This window comes from Physeter macrocephalus, chromosome 19 (assembly GCF_002837175.3).
Source record: "Physeter macrocephalus isolate SW-GA chromosome 19, ASM283717v5, whole genome shotgun sequence".
NCBI classification, from domain to species: domain Eukaryota; kingdom Metazoa; phylum Chordata; class Mammalia; order Artiodactyla; family Physeteridae; genus Physeter; species Physeter macrocephalus.
In genome coordinates, this window is record NC_041232.1 from 72,644,645 (window position 1) to 72,661,623 (window position 16,979).

General features: G+C 41.7%; 1 protein-coding gene across 5 annotated transcripts in view; it reads right to left on the bottom strand.

Moving 5' to 3' along the window:
- CCBE1 (collagen and calcium binding EGF domains 1) overlaps positions 1-16,979 on the bottom strand; it is a 261,105-nt gene that overhangs the window by 43,443 nt on the left and 200,683 nt on the right. For all 5 annotated transcript variants that reach the window (XM_007129693.3, XM_007129692.4, XM_007129694.4 and 2 more), the window contains exon 3: positions 5,038-5,090. In XM_007129693.3, coding sequence (XP_007129755.1) covers positions 5,038-5,090 — 53 coding nt within the window. The remainder of the gene's footprint in view (positions 1-5,037; positions 5,091-16,979) is intronic.

Consider the following 16,979-nt stretch of genomic DNA (forward strand, 5'->3'; position numbering starts at 1 on the left):
TCCCCATATCTCCTCCCTCTTGTGTCTCCCTCCCACCCTCCCTATCCCACCCCTCTAGGTGGTCACAAAGCACCGAGCTGATCTCCCTGTGCTATGCGGCTGCTTCCCACTAACTACCTATTTTACATTTGGTAGTGTATATATGTCAGGGCTACTCTCTCACTTCATCCCAGCCTCCCCTTCCCCTCCCCGTGTCCTCAAGTCCATTCTCTACATCTGCATCTTTATTCCTGTCCTGCCCCTAGGTTCATCGAACCATTTTTTTTTAGATTCCATATATATGTGTTAGCATATGGTATTTGTTTTTCTCTTTCTGACTTACTTCAATCTGAATGACAGACTCTAGGTCCATCCACCTCACTACAAATAACTCAGTTTCGTTTCTTTTCATGGCTGAGTAATATTCCACTGTATATACGTGCCACATCTTCTTTATCCATTCATCTGTCGATGGACACTTAGGTTGCTTCCGTGTCCTGGCTATTGTAAATAGCCTGGGCTTCATTTAAGTGATTTGCCTGGTGCATTTCAATGTCAGTTTCTTTAGGACTTTTTTCCTGAGTCATCCAGAACATCCACAGAAGACATTTCCAAATCCTTGCCTGACAGTAAAGTCAGGAACTTTTGGAACTCAAGTGGAGAAGAAGGTTGAGTGTTTCAACATTTAATGCATGATCAATCCTTTACTAAATCCTTCCATTTTCAGTATCAGAACCCTACCTTCATCTCTCACTGGCACCCTCAGTCCCAACAGCCTCCAAGTACCCTCTCAAAAGAATACATCTCTGGTCGTGTGCTTGGTCTTGGAAGGTACAGTATTCTGTCTCTGTGGAGTGAAGGACAAGTTCTGGGAGTCTGACTTCTTAAACAGGTTTTCAGTCAATCCTTCTGTGTTGACATTGCTTTTCACTTCCTAGTACCTCTGTTTCTGGAAACTTTTAGTTTTTCTGATTGTTCTTTGTTTTGGTGTAAATTGGATTGCTCCTTAGTTTCCCCTGATGCTGGTTAAGGATTCATCTTTCCCATTTTGCTAAGTTATTTACAACCTCTCTGTTCTCCAGATTCCAAATTTTTGTTGCTGTTATCTCCTCTTCTTTTTTCTTTGTTTTTGTGGGTTTATATGTCTTTTGTGAACCCCTGGCATCCACAATACACCTCCTCCCTGCCCTACTTTGTGGGGTTTCTGGAGGTAGCAAGGTTAGTGAATTTATTCAACTTTCCATTTTTGATGGTTTTCCAGAGACCACCAGCTTCCTGCTCTGTGGCTTTTCCCTCTACAGTTTCTCTATTTTCACCTGTCCTATTTCTCTTGGCACCATTCTAACTCAGATCTTCAGAACCTCCCTTGTAAATCCTCATCTCAAGATTCTTCTCTCTTAAGTCCACTCTATGTTAACACCGTCAGGCCAGTAATATTCTGAAAGTATAGCTCTGTGAGTGTCACCACCTTGCTCAAAAAGCCTGTAAGTTCTATGCTCATCAACATTAAATATAAATGGCTCACTCTTGCATTTGAGGTCTGGTGTTCTATCCCTGAGACTACGCTTCCAACCTTAAGACTCATTTATGAATTCCTCACACTTTGATAAGGAATACACTCTCTTCCCCATCATCCCTTATCACATCCAAGGCTCACTGTTGTGTTTTTGTTTATTCTGTTTTCACCCTTTCTAATGTCCAATCAACCCCTCCACTCTTACTCTCAGCATTTCATTACTGTTGATACCCTATCTAGTTTCTCAAGTCCCAATGCAAACGTCACTTTTTTGAGAAGACGTCCTTGACGTCCTCAACAGAGTTTAGTTTCGGCATCCCAGCAATCCCCACAGGACTCTATCCTGCTCTGCCATATTTGCTGAATGCCTACTCTGTGCCAGGCTCTATTCTAGGAGGCATGAAGTGGTATGATGAAGAGCACAGGGTCTGGAGCCAACCCTCCCCACTCTACTACTCTCTCTGTGATCCGGAGGTCTTTAAGACTCAACTTCCTTACCTGTAAAATGGGGAGAACAGTAAGACCAGCTTCATGGTGCTTTTAGGAAGATTAAATTGGATGATGCATTAAGCACAGGGCCTGACACCTAGTCAAAGCTTGCCCTGCTTTTTAGCTTCTTTTACTATTAGTTCTAATGACTGTTTGGATATCTGAAAGGAACTGTGCATGTCCCCTGGAGTAATCAGCACTATTCTCTTCCTACAGTTTAAGTTCAATTAGTAGCTGCTGAACTAGAACAAATCTGATTACCCTACCCCCTGGGCAATGTAGATAAATAACACTTATGGCAGGGGTTGGCAAACTTTTTCTGTAAAGGGGCTAGATAATACTTTTTGGCTTTGAAGGGCTTTGTTGCAGATACTCAACTCTGCTGTTGCAGGGCAAAATCGCCATAGACAATATTGAAGTGAATGGGTATGTCTGTGCTTCAGTAAAGCTTTATTTACAAACCAGGTGGTGGGCCAGATTTGGCTCACAGGCCACAAGTTGCTGACACTTAAACAAATGAGGCAACAACACTTTTAAATGGCAGCTTCTACTCGCTAGCATATTTGTTTAGAAATTCTAGTCTCTTCCTATTATCTGTACTGGCTAATTTTAAGGGTTAACTTGGCTAGGCCACAGTACCCAAATATCTGGCCATTTTTCTAGAATTTTCTGCAGAGATTTTTTTTTTTTTAATGAGATTAACATTTAAATCAGTAGACATTGAGTAAAGCAGATTGCCCTCCACACTGTGGGCTGGTCTCCTCCAATCAGTTGAAGGTCTAAGTAGAAAAATGATGGCCCTCCATTGATAAAGAGGGAATTCTGCCAGCAGATGGCCCTTCAGACTCAAACTGTAACTCTTCCTGAGGTCTGCAGCCTGCTGGCCTACCCTGCAGATTTTGGATGTGCCTGCCTCTACAATCTCGGGAGCCAGTTCCTTAAAATAAATCTCTGTTTCTCTGGAGAATCGTGACTAATACGCCAACTTTTCTGAAATCCTACACTTTGCATCCTTGGGTAACAGAAACCTTTATGATGGAAGATACCTTTAGTCATAAACACAAACACACACACACACACTGACTTACTCCCACAGAGGAAAAGAAATAAAAAAAAAAAGTGTTCTAGTGAAAAGCGATAGAACAGAGTTAATTACGGCAAAGCAACTTTCAGCACTTGGGACCCCTTTTTCTGGAAATATGCAGTTCTAAGTTACTTTAATCTTAGGTGCTGATAACGTCTCACTGCAGGGTGAGGGAGACTGGTTTTAGGCTTAGATGTTTGAAACCACAACACCTATCATTTAAAGAAACTCTAAGCATGTGGTATCCATGTAATGTGTTTTTAATCAGGTTGGGCAAGGTCCTTAACTGGGATCTTAAATTGATGGGCCTAAACTTCATTATCTTTCTGTATCTGCAAAATTGATATATAAAGGACTCAGCTGGTGGCTGAGAAAAGCTGGCTTATAAAAGAATGCAATTATTTTGACCTCTGTGTTTTTTTTTTCCCACCGAGCTCTAACAGAACTAGCTGGCAGTGAGAAATTCCGTCTTGGAGAGACCAGTATAAACCAACGTATGTGAAGAGATTTCCTAACCAGCCTTCCTAAAGCAGCTTTCTCAGAGTTGACAGCTATGGTTTAATGAACTCTTCTGCAAAAGAGAGCAATAAATAAGAAGGATTCATTTATCTCTAACTGATAAAGAAACTGCTCCCTATGAGATAATGCAACATAATTAGCTTGGCTGGGCTCCAAGTCCACTAGAGAGACCTGGATTCTTGGCCAACAGTGAAGAAAACTATTTCACATTACCTACTCACCTGTTCCCAGCCCAGCCCTGGGCAAACTAATCTCATGCTCTTCCAACAGTTCTTAGTGTTTTCTGTATCAGTGCTCTGCCTGGAATCTTTTACAGCTCTCTTCCTCCTTCTTGTCTAAGTCCTGGGCAGCCTTCCTCATAACCTAGCTCCAAACTCCTCTCCTTCTCGAGACCACCTCTGACCGCGCTGGTCTCTGGGACTATGTGCCCCTTCTGCAATATGCATGTCTCTACTATGCATATTGCAGTTGTTAGTAATAACAGGAACCATGAGTTATCAAGCACTTAATAAGAGCCAGCCTCTGTTCCAAGTACTTTACATGCAATAATCCTCTTAAAGCCACCACATGAGTCAAGTACTAACACTTTCTGCAAAAACTAAAGTTTAGAAAGTCACATGCCCAAGGTCATAGCTAGCAGGATGAGTGTTATGGACTGAATGTTTGTGTCCTCCTGAAATTCATATTTTGAAATCCTAACCCCCAGTGTGATGGTATTAGGTAGGGGCCTTTGGGAGATTATTAGATCATGAGGGTGAAGCCCTCATAAATGGAATTAGTGCCCTTATAAAAGAGACTCCAGAGAGCTCCCTTGCCCTTTCCACCATGTGAAGACACAGCAAGAAGATGGCTGTCTATGAACCAGGAAGCGCTCACCAGACATTGGACTTTCCAGTGCCCTGCTCTTGGACTTCCCAGCCTCCACACACTCTAACGTATTTTTGTCACAGCAGTGCAAATGGATTACAGCAACATGGAAGCATGATTAAAATCCAGGTCTCTCTGATTCCATGCCATCCACATTCTGTCTCCCAGCTTGAGGGCTGGGCCCACGTCTTACATCAGTCTGCCTCTTCAGTGCTGGGCTGAGCAGTGTTTGCTGATGATCAAGGGGCTTCAGGTTTAGCAGATGAAAAGCAGGTAGAGAGGTTGGGGAAGATGGCTGTGTTCTAACTGTGCATGAAGTACTGACTAGGGAATTACAGCCTCTACAACACAAAACCGGAGATACAGGAATTACTCAATATACATGTAAATGCTATGTAATGATTTAGATAGAGCCTGACATGTATAACCAAATTGGCATTAGAAGAATTTACAGCTAAAAAAAGAGAAATTACACATGCATGTACCAATAACACACATACGTTCCGTGTACATCTGAACTTTACAGACCTCTGGTTATTAGTCATAAACAAGGTGAGAAGATATAATCCATTATATTACATACCTTCTGGGATGCATTGTCCAAGGACAAATTTATACCCTTTGCAGCACTTCCTCCTAAGAGACAAACAAAAATGCATTTTAAGTGTGATATGTTAGATTAAAAATAAAATTCTTTACAATTAGCGATTTTGAATGAAATAACTTGCGCCCAGGAAGAACTGAGGCATAAAGGAAAGTCGGGGTAGAGGGAATCTGAGATAAAAAGAAGAAATATTATCACTATCATATGACCACACCCTTTCCCCACCTAATACAGGACATTAATCCTTTGAATCCTATGAAGTGAATTAACCCTGAGACTTCAAGATATTTATATTAGATGATTAGTGGCTTATCATCCTACAGGTCAAGGATTCACATGACTTGCTAATTATATGAGCTAATTATAGTAACATTAGGCTAATTATAACATAATGATTGATAATTACCATATAATAATTAGGCAACTAATTATTATCAAGCCTGGGACTGGAACCCAAGCATTCTGACTCCCCCCTTTTTTAAAAAAAAAAAAAACACACCTGTACCACATAAGGTACCTAAAGATACCTAAAATATCTGAATTTTAAGAACGGCCAACAGGCATATTTTAACATAAACATCCAAGACTTACATCTCTGCCCAAGAAATGGTGCCATCAGTTCAAAATGCAAACCTCCACTGTAGCGATCATATCTCTGGTATGGAGTTGTGACCTCCTAAGAGACCAGCCCCCTCTGCAGATAACAACAGTAAACTCTGGACAAAACAGAAGCAAACAACTACCTGATGATTCTGGAGATTTAAAGCAGACAGATTTAGGAGGAGAGCTGAAAGAGGGTAATTTTCCTGTTTTCTTAGGGCTTTATCCTGTCTGCAGATCACAGTTGCCATGTGGAAGCTAAAAGTCTGAGAGAAAACCTGCAGTAGTTTTTGGTCTAATCAAACAGAGGACAAAGTCTTGGGATCCAGAGCCGCGAGAAATTGAGAAGGAATCCTGGAAAGGATAGTGCTAGAGAAGGAGAGCCCTGAATTCTGTGTATAAACTCTGACCAAGTCTCTGGTAACCCCTAACCCATGTGTGTGAGGAGCAGATCCAAAACATCTCAGCTAAAGACAAAAGGGGCTGAATGAAGACTTGAGCTGCCACTTCTACAGGCCAAACAGTTTTCACTGTTTGTCTAATCAAGTTAACTGTCTGCTAAAAGGAAAGCATCAATACTCTTTGGACGAATATATCAGGGTGCAGGGTCTCTACGACACAACATGTATAAATGTGACCTATTCTCAAGGGAAAAGACAATCAGTGGTGTGAACTCTAAGAAAACCCAGAGGTTGGAATTATCAGACGCAAACATGTAACTATGTTCAGTGATATAAAGGAAGATATACTTGTAATGAATGAAAAAGTAGGAAATCTCAGCTCTCCGTCTCTCCAATCTCCATCACTTCTCCCTTCCCTTCTCTCCCAGCTGGTTTCTAAGTAAGCTTCCCTTTACCACTTCCAACATCAGTGTATGTTAAATCAGAGAGCAAGAATTAACCAGGGTCCTGTGAATCTGCAAATCTCAAGAACTTACCAAGATATTTTGAGTTGACTATAATGGTTAAACTACCATTAAAAATACTCTTCTTTGTAACCATAAGAGAAATCAGATTCAAGGTTATTCTCATCGCAATGTCATTCTGACTCATTTGCATTTGGATATGCTTTCCAGGTGGAACAGAAAGGGATTAAGTTAAACAGGATCTACCAGCTAGGAATTGCATATCACCTGCAACCTATCATGCCACCTGTGTTAACATGTCACCTGTATATATGAATCAGGGGCACAAACCACTGATTTGGAAAATTAGGCATTATCTGCGTCTTAAAGCAAGTTTCCACTTTCATCAAATGGCCAGAACCTTCGACCGGACTAGACAAGACCTTCTGTCTCTTTAAGAAGAGACAAACTTAAATGCATTTTTTCCCATCCCATCTTAGTAAAAAATAATTTAACCGCATTATTTTCTACTTTTGCAAGTCAGTGTAATCTTACTGGTCAAGTCAAGTTTTGTGAACTGGTCTGCTAAGTGAATGACCACTCATAGGAGAAACTTAAGCAATCTCTTCCCCAAGCTTTAAAAATTCAGAAAATTTTTATTACTTTATACAATTTATAAACATCACATCTAGTACGAGAACATTCTGATGCCTAACCGGGCTCAGCAGTATTACCTCATTCCTTCCTGTAACATCTCATGTGCAGCCCAGATGCAGCAGATAATCCTACTTCCAAAGCAACATAAGTGGGCTTCCATTATAAAAACAAGGGCATTTGGGACGCTCCCAAAGCAGACTTGAGTGAAATAGCTAAGCTCAACCCCACCCTCAACAAAGGATACATTTGCCTGCTTGTACTTGTCCACTCAATATATCTTATTTTTTAATCTCTCATTGACATATTTTATGTTAAAAGGAAATACTTATGTATATGTAATTTACTGATATGAGCGATCTGGGGCAACGTCCAGAGTCTTCCCGTTAGACCTAATTCCCTAATATCTCCAACTGCATTGTAATTTTACATGAAAAGAAAAGCCCGTGGGGTATAAATTTATGATGATGATTATTTGTAACGGTGGTAGAAGACCTACCTTTACATTCTATGAAATAAACTCTGCCTGGTTTTCCATGGTTTAAGAAAGTCCAAGTTCCAGACTTCCCTGGTGGTGCCGTGGTTAAGAATCTGCCTGCGAATGGAGGGGACACGGGTTCGAGCCCTGGTCCGGGAAGATCTCACACGCCACGGAGCAACTAAGCCCGTGCGCCACAACTACTGAGCCTGCGTGCCACAACTACTGAAGCCTGGGTGCCTAGAGCCTGTGCTCCGCAACTAGAGAAGCCACCGCAATGAGAAGCCTGCGAACCGCCATGAAGAGTAGCCCCTACTCGCCGCAACTAGAGAAAGCCCTAGTGCAGCAACAAAGAACTAATACAGCCATAAAGTAAATAAAATTAATTAATTAATTAAAAAAAAGAAAATCCAAGTTCCTAACAACCAAAAAGAAAACTGGCTTAACAGAGCATTCATTAAAATTTCACGGATATTACTTACTGTATTACTTAAGGCTGTCCTACAGAAAACTATAGGAGGAAACAGTGCACTAGATGATTTGAAATTCGAATGACTCATGAGAAAGCTGGATGGAGGGGCAAAACATGTGCTTTTGATACATCTCAAATATAACACCACGTTTAAACATATGGTTCTATTTGTCTGTTTCTACCTAAATGGCATATCTAAGGTATTGCCTCTGAGATGTTCTATGGCATTTTCAAGTTCATGCAAACGGATGAAATCCTTATAATCTGTGTTTCTACATCTAAGACATTAAACTTGGGCGCTCTAACCTTTCTGAGCATTTCAAGGGCTTGGGACCATGCACACAGTGGAGCCAGGCATTCTTCTCTCCAATGCTTGGAGAGACGGAGAGCTGAGATTTCCTACTTTTTCATTCATTACAAGTATATCTTCCTTTATATCATTGAACATAGTTATATGTTTGCGTCTGATAATTCCAACCTCTGGTGAAATTCGAATGACTCATGAGAAAGCTGGATGGAGGGGCAAAACATGTGCTTTTGATACATCTCAAATATAACACCACGTTTAAACATATGGTTCTATTTGTCTGTTTCTACCTAAATGGCATATCTAAGGTATTGCCTCTGAGATGTTCTATGGCATTTTCAAGTTCATGCAAACGGATGAAATCCTTATAATCTGTGTTTCTACATCTAAGACATTAAACTTGGGCGCTCTAACCTTTCTGAGCATTTCAAGGGCTTGGGACCATGCACACAGTGGAGCCAGGCATTCTTCTCTCCAATGCTTGGAGAGACGGAGAGCTGAGATTTCCTACTTTTTCATTCATTACAAGTATATTTTCCTTTATATCATTGAACATAGTTATATGTTTGCGTCTGATAATTCCAACCTCTGGGTTATCTTAGAGTTCACACCACTGATTGTCTTTTCCCTTGAGAATAGGTCACATTTATACATGTTGTGTCGTAGAGACTCTGCATCCTGATATATTCGTCCAAAGAGTATTGATGTTTTCCTTTTAGCAGACAGTTAACTTGATTAGACAAAAAGTGAAAACTGTTTGGCCTGTAGAAGTGGCAGCTCAAGTCTTCATTTGCTTTTTTATGGAATTAAATGATAACATAGTGATTTGATATGCTTTCAAGAGGCTACGGAGCTCTTGTCAGAAAATCTGAGCTTCAGGATGGACATGCTTCATTTAAATATCTGCTCAGTGAAGAACTAACTTCCCCTTGGCTGTTTTTTCTTAACTGCATAACTAACTCTCTCTGCTCAAGAGGAGGAGGTCGGAGGCTGCACTGTACCCTCCCGGGAACACGGCATTATTTTGCATATTAAACACCCATCAATCATAAATCACCACGTAAACAATGAAGTAGTCCAAAGCATCACAAGATAAACACTGGCCATACATGTTATACTGTTTCAGAGATTACTTACAACATTATTCACGTATAATGAAGTTGAGCCAGCCAAACTGAAATCTCATTATGCAAGCACAGACGCTTATTAGACCTAACTGCGAGCATGGCTGTGCGGTTTTTATCTTTTAGAAAACAAACTAAGACAGGAAAAGCTCATGTGGAATCAGGGGAGGCAGTCCTTAAAACGCTTCATGTTGTCACAATGTGGTTTTTCCAAATGCAAATGTTTTTCTCATTTCTTGGCAAGGAGAAGTGGCGATTAGACGGTTGTTACATAGAAAGGGTGATATCTGGTAATCAGGAAAGTCTGTGGGTGTTTCCCCTGGGTGCCCCCGAGTATTAACACACATTAAAAAATCATAAATAAAAACTATGCAGCCAGAAATATATGCCACCAGCCAAGTGTGTGTGAAAGCTTTTGGAAGGAAAAACTAAATCGGGAAAATGAAGATAACAGAGATCTCATCATCCAACTGTCTGCTGTGAGTTACCAGATTCTCGAAAAGAATTCAAAAAAAAAACAACAACACTGCCTACAGAATTAGAGGGCCAGAAGAAGGGACCTCGGAAGGTCCAGCGAGCTAGTAGGCAAAACGTATTTCAACACTTGCTCCAAGGCAACAGTAAATTTTCCTAAGATTTATTTTAGGTTTCCTTTGCATAGCTGCCTAGACATGCACCAAATACACCAGGCTTTTTAAAACATGAGAGAAAGAACTACACTTTTTAGAGAATTTGGTGCCAAGCTAAATGGAGCAAAGGCTTTGGAGTTAAGCAGACCTGGCTTACAATTCTGGCTCTGACCTTTAAAGAGCTCGGGATGTGGGCTTCCCTGGTGGCGCAGTGGACAAGAATCTGCCCGCCAATGTAGGGGACACGGGTCCGGGAAGATCCCACATGCCGCGGAGCAACTAAGCCCATGGGCCACAACTACTGAAGCCTGCGTGCCTAGAGCCCGTGCTCCACAACAAGAGAAGCCACCGCAACGAGAAGCTCGCGCACCGCAACCAAGAGTAGCCCCCACTCACCGCAACTAGAGAAAGCCCTCGGGCAGCAATGAAAACCCAACACAGCCAAAAAATAAAGAAAATAAAAATTAAAAAAAAATTTTTTTTAATTTTAAAAGAGCTCGGGATGTGACCTTGGGCTCATTTCTTAAACTTGCTGAGCTTCAGATTCTTCACGGATAAAACATGAACAATAAAATTTGCTTTATAGGATTAACACAAGGATATATAGATAATAAAATAAAGGTGCCTAGAACAGGGTCTGGTTTGGGGTCAGAATGGTGTTCTAAGTCGCAGCTTTATGAACACAGCAAGAAAACAGAAAAAGCAACTCTTCCCAGATGCTTTCCTCTCATGACTCATCTCTTTCTTCCATTTCTTAGTCAATGGCAGATGCCATCTCTTCTTCCAAAAACAAAAGAGAAGGGGAAGGGAGGGGAGGGAGAGAAACTTCTGATTTCAAGACGATAGAAAAGTAACATTTTTGTCATCGTCTTCTTTCACCAGTTAACTCCAAATAACAAGGAGAACAAGAAATAAAATGCAAACTCATATCCCATGGATTTAGGAGACCTTTCTAACTCTGGACCGTAACACAGTTGTCCCTCGGTAACTGCAGGGGTTTGGTTTCAGGAGCCCCGGTATACCAAAATCCACGGATGCTGCGGTCCCTTATATAAAATGGCAGAATACAGTGAATACAGTTGGTGCTCCGTATCCGTCCATAGATATGGAGAGCCGACTGTGTATTGAATACTTACTGAAAAAAATCTGTGTATTAAGTGGACCTGTACAGTTCAAGCTCATGTTGTTCAAGGGTTAGCTGAATATGAACACGGCCTGTGGACAGAAGGACGGGAAGTGATTTTGCAAAGTGGGATAACTTCAAACCTGAGTGCTTCTAGAAGAGGTGATCATGGAGAGACCAGCCAACCTACCCTGCAGAACCTCGGTAAGCCAGCGAAACTGGAGATGCCAGATATCAAGGAAAGTGGAGGCCAGAAGAAAGCAAGATGACCTGAAAGTCTGATGAGAAATTAGACTTCCTGTTCCCACCTCAAACCCAAGAAGTTAGCCTGATACCCTTTGCCTACTGGGCAAGAGGCAGAAGGTATATTCTTTTGGAAAACTGTACCCAAGAAGCTCAAGACTAGGATACCAAGTAGCACCTAAACCACCCACGAGTAGATAATTCTGCCCAGGCACACAGAGTTCCCAAATGTTTTTTAAAGAACCCTTTCAGATACATGCACCCCAGTGTTCACTGCAGCACTACTTATAATAGCCAAGGCACGGAAGCAACTTAAATGTCCATCGACAGATGAATAAAGACGTGGTACATATATACAACAGAATGTTACTCAGCCATTAAAAAGAATGAAATAATGCCATTTTCAGCAACATGGATTATCATGCTGAGTGAAGTAAGTCAGACAGAGAAAGACAAATATCAATATGATACACCTTATATGTGGAATCTAAAAAAAATGATACAAATGAACTTATTTACAAAACAGAAACAGACTCACACACACAGAGAACAAACTTATGGTTACCAAAGGGGAAAGAGGGTGGTGGAGGGAGGTATAAATTGGGAGTTTGGGATTGACATATACTCACTACTGTATTTAAAATAGATAACCAACAAGGACCTACTATATAGTACAGGGAACTCTGCTCAATATTCTGTAATAACCTAAAGGGGAAAAGAATTTGAAAAAGAATAGAGACATGTATACGTATAACTGAATCACTTTGCCGTACACCTGAAACGAACACAACACTGTAAAGCAACCACAGTCCATATAAAACAACGATTAAAAAAAATAAAGAACCCTTCCAATTTAATATTTCATTCCAAGAGAGTGAAGCCCTCCTGGTGATGGCTTCTAAAGGCAGACAGATGGTGGGTTCCTCACATCCTCAACTAGTCAGTCCTAAATGAAGACAGATGAGACAGAGGAAGCGTAGAGCCAAGTTACATCGTTTATTCTTACCAGCCCAACCGCACTGTGGTATGCCCGAGCCGGAGACCCAGGAGAAACTTCTGCCAGGAAGAACACAGACCACGGATCCCTTGGGGCTAATATTAAAGGCTTGAGCATCTAATAGTGGTCCTGGATCTTTTGGTCAAGCTCCTTAGAGTGAGGAAGCTTTCCTCTCTTCCTTTTATCTTTCTTCCTTTGCAGAAACTTTTATCGAGCTTTGCACGACTTTGTAGGAGCTACTAGAATTCCTTTCACACCAGATGACCTGAGAACAGAGCCCAACGAAATGACTCACCTCCCAGCTAGACATGCTTGGTTCCAGGCTTTTCACCAGAAAATGCTCCTCCCAGGCAAATGGAATAATATCATGTTCACTGTGGCATCAGCAAACTAACAAGCCAACCCAAACAAACCTATTTATTCATCTACATATAAGCTTGTTACTGCCAAGTCTCAGCGACGATATTAAGAGACTCCTAAGGAGTATTTTAGGTATAATCTGCTCTTCTATGCACAATTACTGGTGGTCAAAATCAAATGAGGAAAACAGTTAGTGGTTCCGCAAAAACAACAAAAGAAAAAAACAAAGAAAAACCAGAGTTACCACATGATCCGGCAATTCCACTTCTGGGTATCTACCCAAAAGAACTGAAAGCAGACTCAAGTAGATATTTGATCATAGCAGCATCTTTCACAATAGCCAAAGGTATAAACAACCCAAATGTCCATCGACAGATGACTGGATAAACGAGATGTGGTATACATACACAACGAAATATTATTCATCTTTAAAAAGGAAGGAAATTTCGACACAGGCTACAAATGGGTCAAAAAATGTCAGTTTGGGAAGATGAAAAAGTTCTGGAGGTGGATGGTGGAAATGCTTGCACAACAATGTGAATGTACTTAATGCCACGGAACTACACACCTAAAAATGGCTAAAATGGTAAATTTTATGTTATGTATATTTTACCACATATACACAAAACGATCAAGTGAGGAAGGTACACGGTTGAAGTGATCCCTCTAACCAAGAACACCCTGGTTTCATGTGGGGTTTGTGTGAATTACAGAAAAAAAAATTTCTTTAAACGCCTGTGAAAAGGTTGTTCTCAGATGGAGTTAAAGTTATAACCAAAAGGTCTTTATCCTCCAAGGCTGCGAGTGATAATTTATTCATTCAACAAACATTCACCGTGCACCTACCCAAAAAGCAGAAGAGCTGGTAGTTAGGACCCTACTCCTCGGGGAGGTACTACCTGGGTCTGAATCCACGCACCGCTGCTTTCCAGCTGCGGGGCCTCAGACAAGCGACGTAAAGGCCCTCTAACTTGATTTCCTTCCGTGTAAAACGGGAGAGTAATAGTACTCACTTCACTAGCATGGTGGGAGGATTTCATGAGTTAAGATGCAGCGTAGGGCGGTGCTGGCGTACGTTAAGTCCACTGGAAAATGGAGAAGGAAATGTGGTTTTCCTGCTGGGTCCCCACTGCGATGGCCACCTTCAAGGACCCTGGAGCACCGCAGAGGGGGGATGTGTGGACAAAAGCCCCGGCTGCAGGCTGAGGACACGAGCAGGCACCTTCACGTGATGTGCCTGCCAGTGTCTCCCTATCTCCCTGGTACATCAGTGTTCCTCAGACCCCAGGGTCAAGGGCCTCAGCCAAGGGCTGACTGGAGTACAGGGCTGACGTTAAAGAGATAAGAACTTGGGACTGATTAACTTCCTCTTGGCAACGATGCTAACACTAGACACCCCAGCTCCCTTCTCACACATTTTTCCCTCCTTCCTTGCCTCCCCAAATGAGTTTTCTACCTCATCAACCCTTGTTATCATCTTGTTTGTCGACTGCCTTTTCCCTAATCAGGTGATAAGTTGATCATTTCTGAAACATAATAAAAAATTATAACAAATGGGAAAAGGTAGTTTGGCATTATCTTTGTGAAAAACAAAATAAAACAAATTTGTATCTATGTATATGCTTATATATACACAGGTAGTGAAATTTTTACAGTAAAAATAAAGACACTGTGTATTCATGGTTCTTTTCATGTAGGTGAGCTACAAGAGGGCCCCTCATATTCGTTTTTGTGTGTTTCCGGATTCTTCTGTAATGACCAGGTACTGGATTTTGTATGTAGTAAGAGAAAATAAAATAATAAAGGGGTCTTTAGGGATTTTCAGGGTGGTTTGGTACATTTCTAATGCCAGGCTTGACAACAGTTTCAGAAACTTGTGATTTTGAAAGTTGGGTAAGGAGTCACGTTCAGGAGCGTGTTTGAGCAGATAGGCACCCAGCATGACTCGCTTAACCCAGAAACTGAGCAGTTATATTCTGGACAAACTGGACCAACTAGGTTTCAACCCAGCTGCTTTTGACCAAGTCACCTGGAATCAATATACAGCATTTATTAAGAAATTGCTTTAGGCATTTAGTGTACTAATAGGATGTTCATTATTTTTGCACCTCAAATAACTGGTTTAATAGGCTTGCCTTAGGGAGTCGTTTAATGGAACAATTTTCCCCACTTGTGGGACACATTTAAACCAGTGCATCTCTGCTCACATTTGTTCCCATGGTTGCTAATTTTCCGAGGCGCTGATAGCTGTGAATCGTGTCCTACTCCGTGGGTCACTGTCCATGGACAGAGCCTGGAAAGTGGAGATTATTCCTTGCAGCAACATGGTTCATCGTATGCAGTGACATTGTAGGACCCAAAGCCCTAGTTGTTGATTTATTTATTTATTTATTTATTTATTTTTGTGGCACGCGGGCCTCTCACTGCCGTGGCCTCTCCCGTTGCGGAGCACAGGCTCCGGACGCGCAGGCTCAGCGGCCACGGCTCACGGGCCCAGCCGCTCCGCGGCATGTGGGATCTTCCCGGACCGGGGCACGAACCCGTGTCCCCTGCATCGGCAGGCGGACTCTCAACCACTGCGCCACCAGGGAAGCCCGTTGATTTATTTTTATTCTATTCTTAACTCTCTAAGCATTCTAGAAACACCTCAATGTTATTAGTAGTATTCTAGGGTAGCATTCATCAAGAAAATCCTATCTTCAGGCACTAAAATATTCATGATAAATGGAGCAATACAAGTCATCTGCGGTGGTTACCAAGGCAGTCCAGAAGTTTCCTGACTGCTCCTCTTCCTTCTCCTCCCACTCTGGACTTTCTCTGCAGTTTTGTTTCCTCACTCCTGTCGCTTTATTTACTAACTTATTTATGTATTGAAGTATAGTTGATTTACAATGTTATATCAGTTTCAGATGTAGAACACAGTGATTTAAAACTTTTATAGATTATACTACATTTAAAGTTATTATAAAATATTGGTTATCTTCCCGAATGAATATAACACAACGGAAAAACACTCCTTTCTCTTCTTCAAAGGTGGATCCAGCCTCAGGATCTCAACTCTCACCTCTCTGACACCTAAACTGCCAACTTCCAGGCATCGAAATCGCCTTCATTTTGCTTGCCTGTATTTTCTAAGTTTTGTATAATCATCAGGTGTTACTTTCGTAACGAGAAGATGTTATATTTTAAAATTCAGAGGAAAAAGTTAACTTCTCACTGCCAACGTGGGATAGAATAGCATCCCGGATGGAGCCAGAGCTCAAAGGCAAATAACCCATAAGCCTGTTTCTAAACATTGCCTCCTTCTTCTTTCCAAATGTTCTTTGGTCCACAGGGCTTGTTTTATTTAAGATGCGATCCTTCTCTAGAATTTCTTCGAGGGCACTAATGAGAATTTCTTTAAAAACTCTTTCCAGTTTCTAAATTAATTCTGTTTTGGGACTTCCCTGGTGGTCCAGTGGTTAAGACTCTGCACTTCCACTGTAGGGAACACGGGTTCGATCCCTGGTCGGGGAACTAAGATCCCACATGGCGCATGGCCAAAAACCAAAAAAACCCCAAATAAAACACCCCACAATTAACTGTGTTTCACTGGGGATAATATACTCTGCAGGCCCACGGGCTCGTCTCTTTAAGAGTTTTCCATTTTCTACTGACTTTCAGACATCTACCTCTGACCCTGGAACAATGTGGGTCCACCTACACGAGGATGTTTTCCAATAGTAAATACTACAGTATTCCATGATCTGCTGCTGGTTGAATTCTCGGATACAGAGGAACCAACTATAAGTTACAGGGGGTTTTTCGACCGTGCGAGGGTTGGAGCCCCTAATCCCCACGTTGTCTAAGGGTCAAGTGTATTTACACTCATAAGCAAAGGCTTGGACCGGCAGCTCACACAGACCACCCCCTACCCTCACATGGCTTCATCTCCTCGGTGGGTGCACCACAAGGCTAACATGGGCCCACAGAATCCTGCGGGTTACCTCGGGCCTGGGTGTGCTGGCCAGGCAGGGTTGGCCTAAAGTATATATTGCCTTCTATTTTTTTTCCCTAGTAAAAGCCTCAAATTACCCACAACAGCTGCATT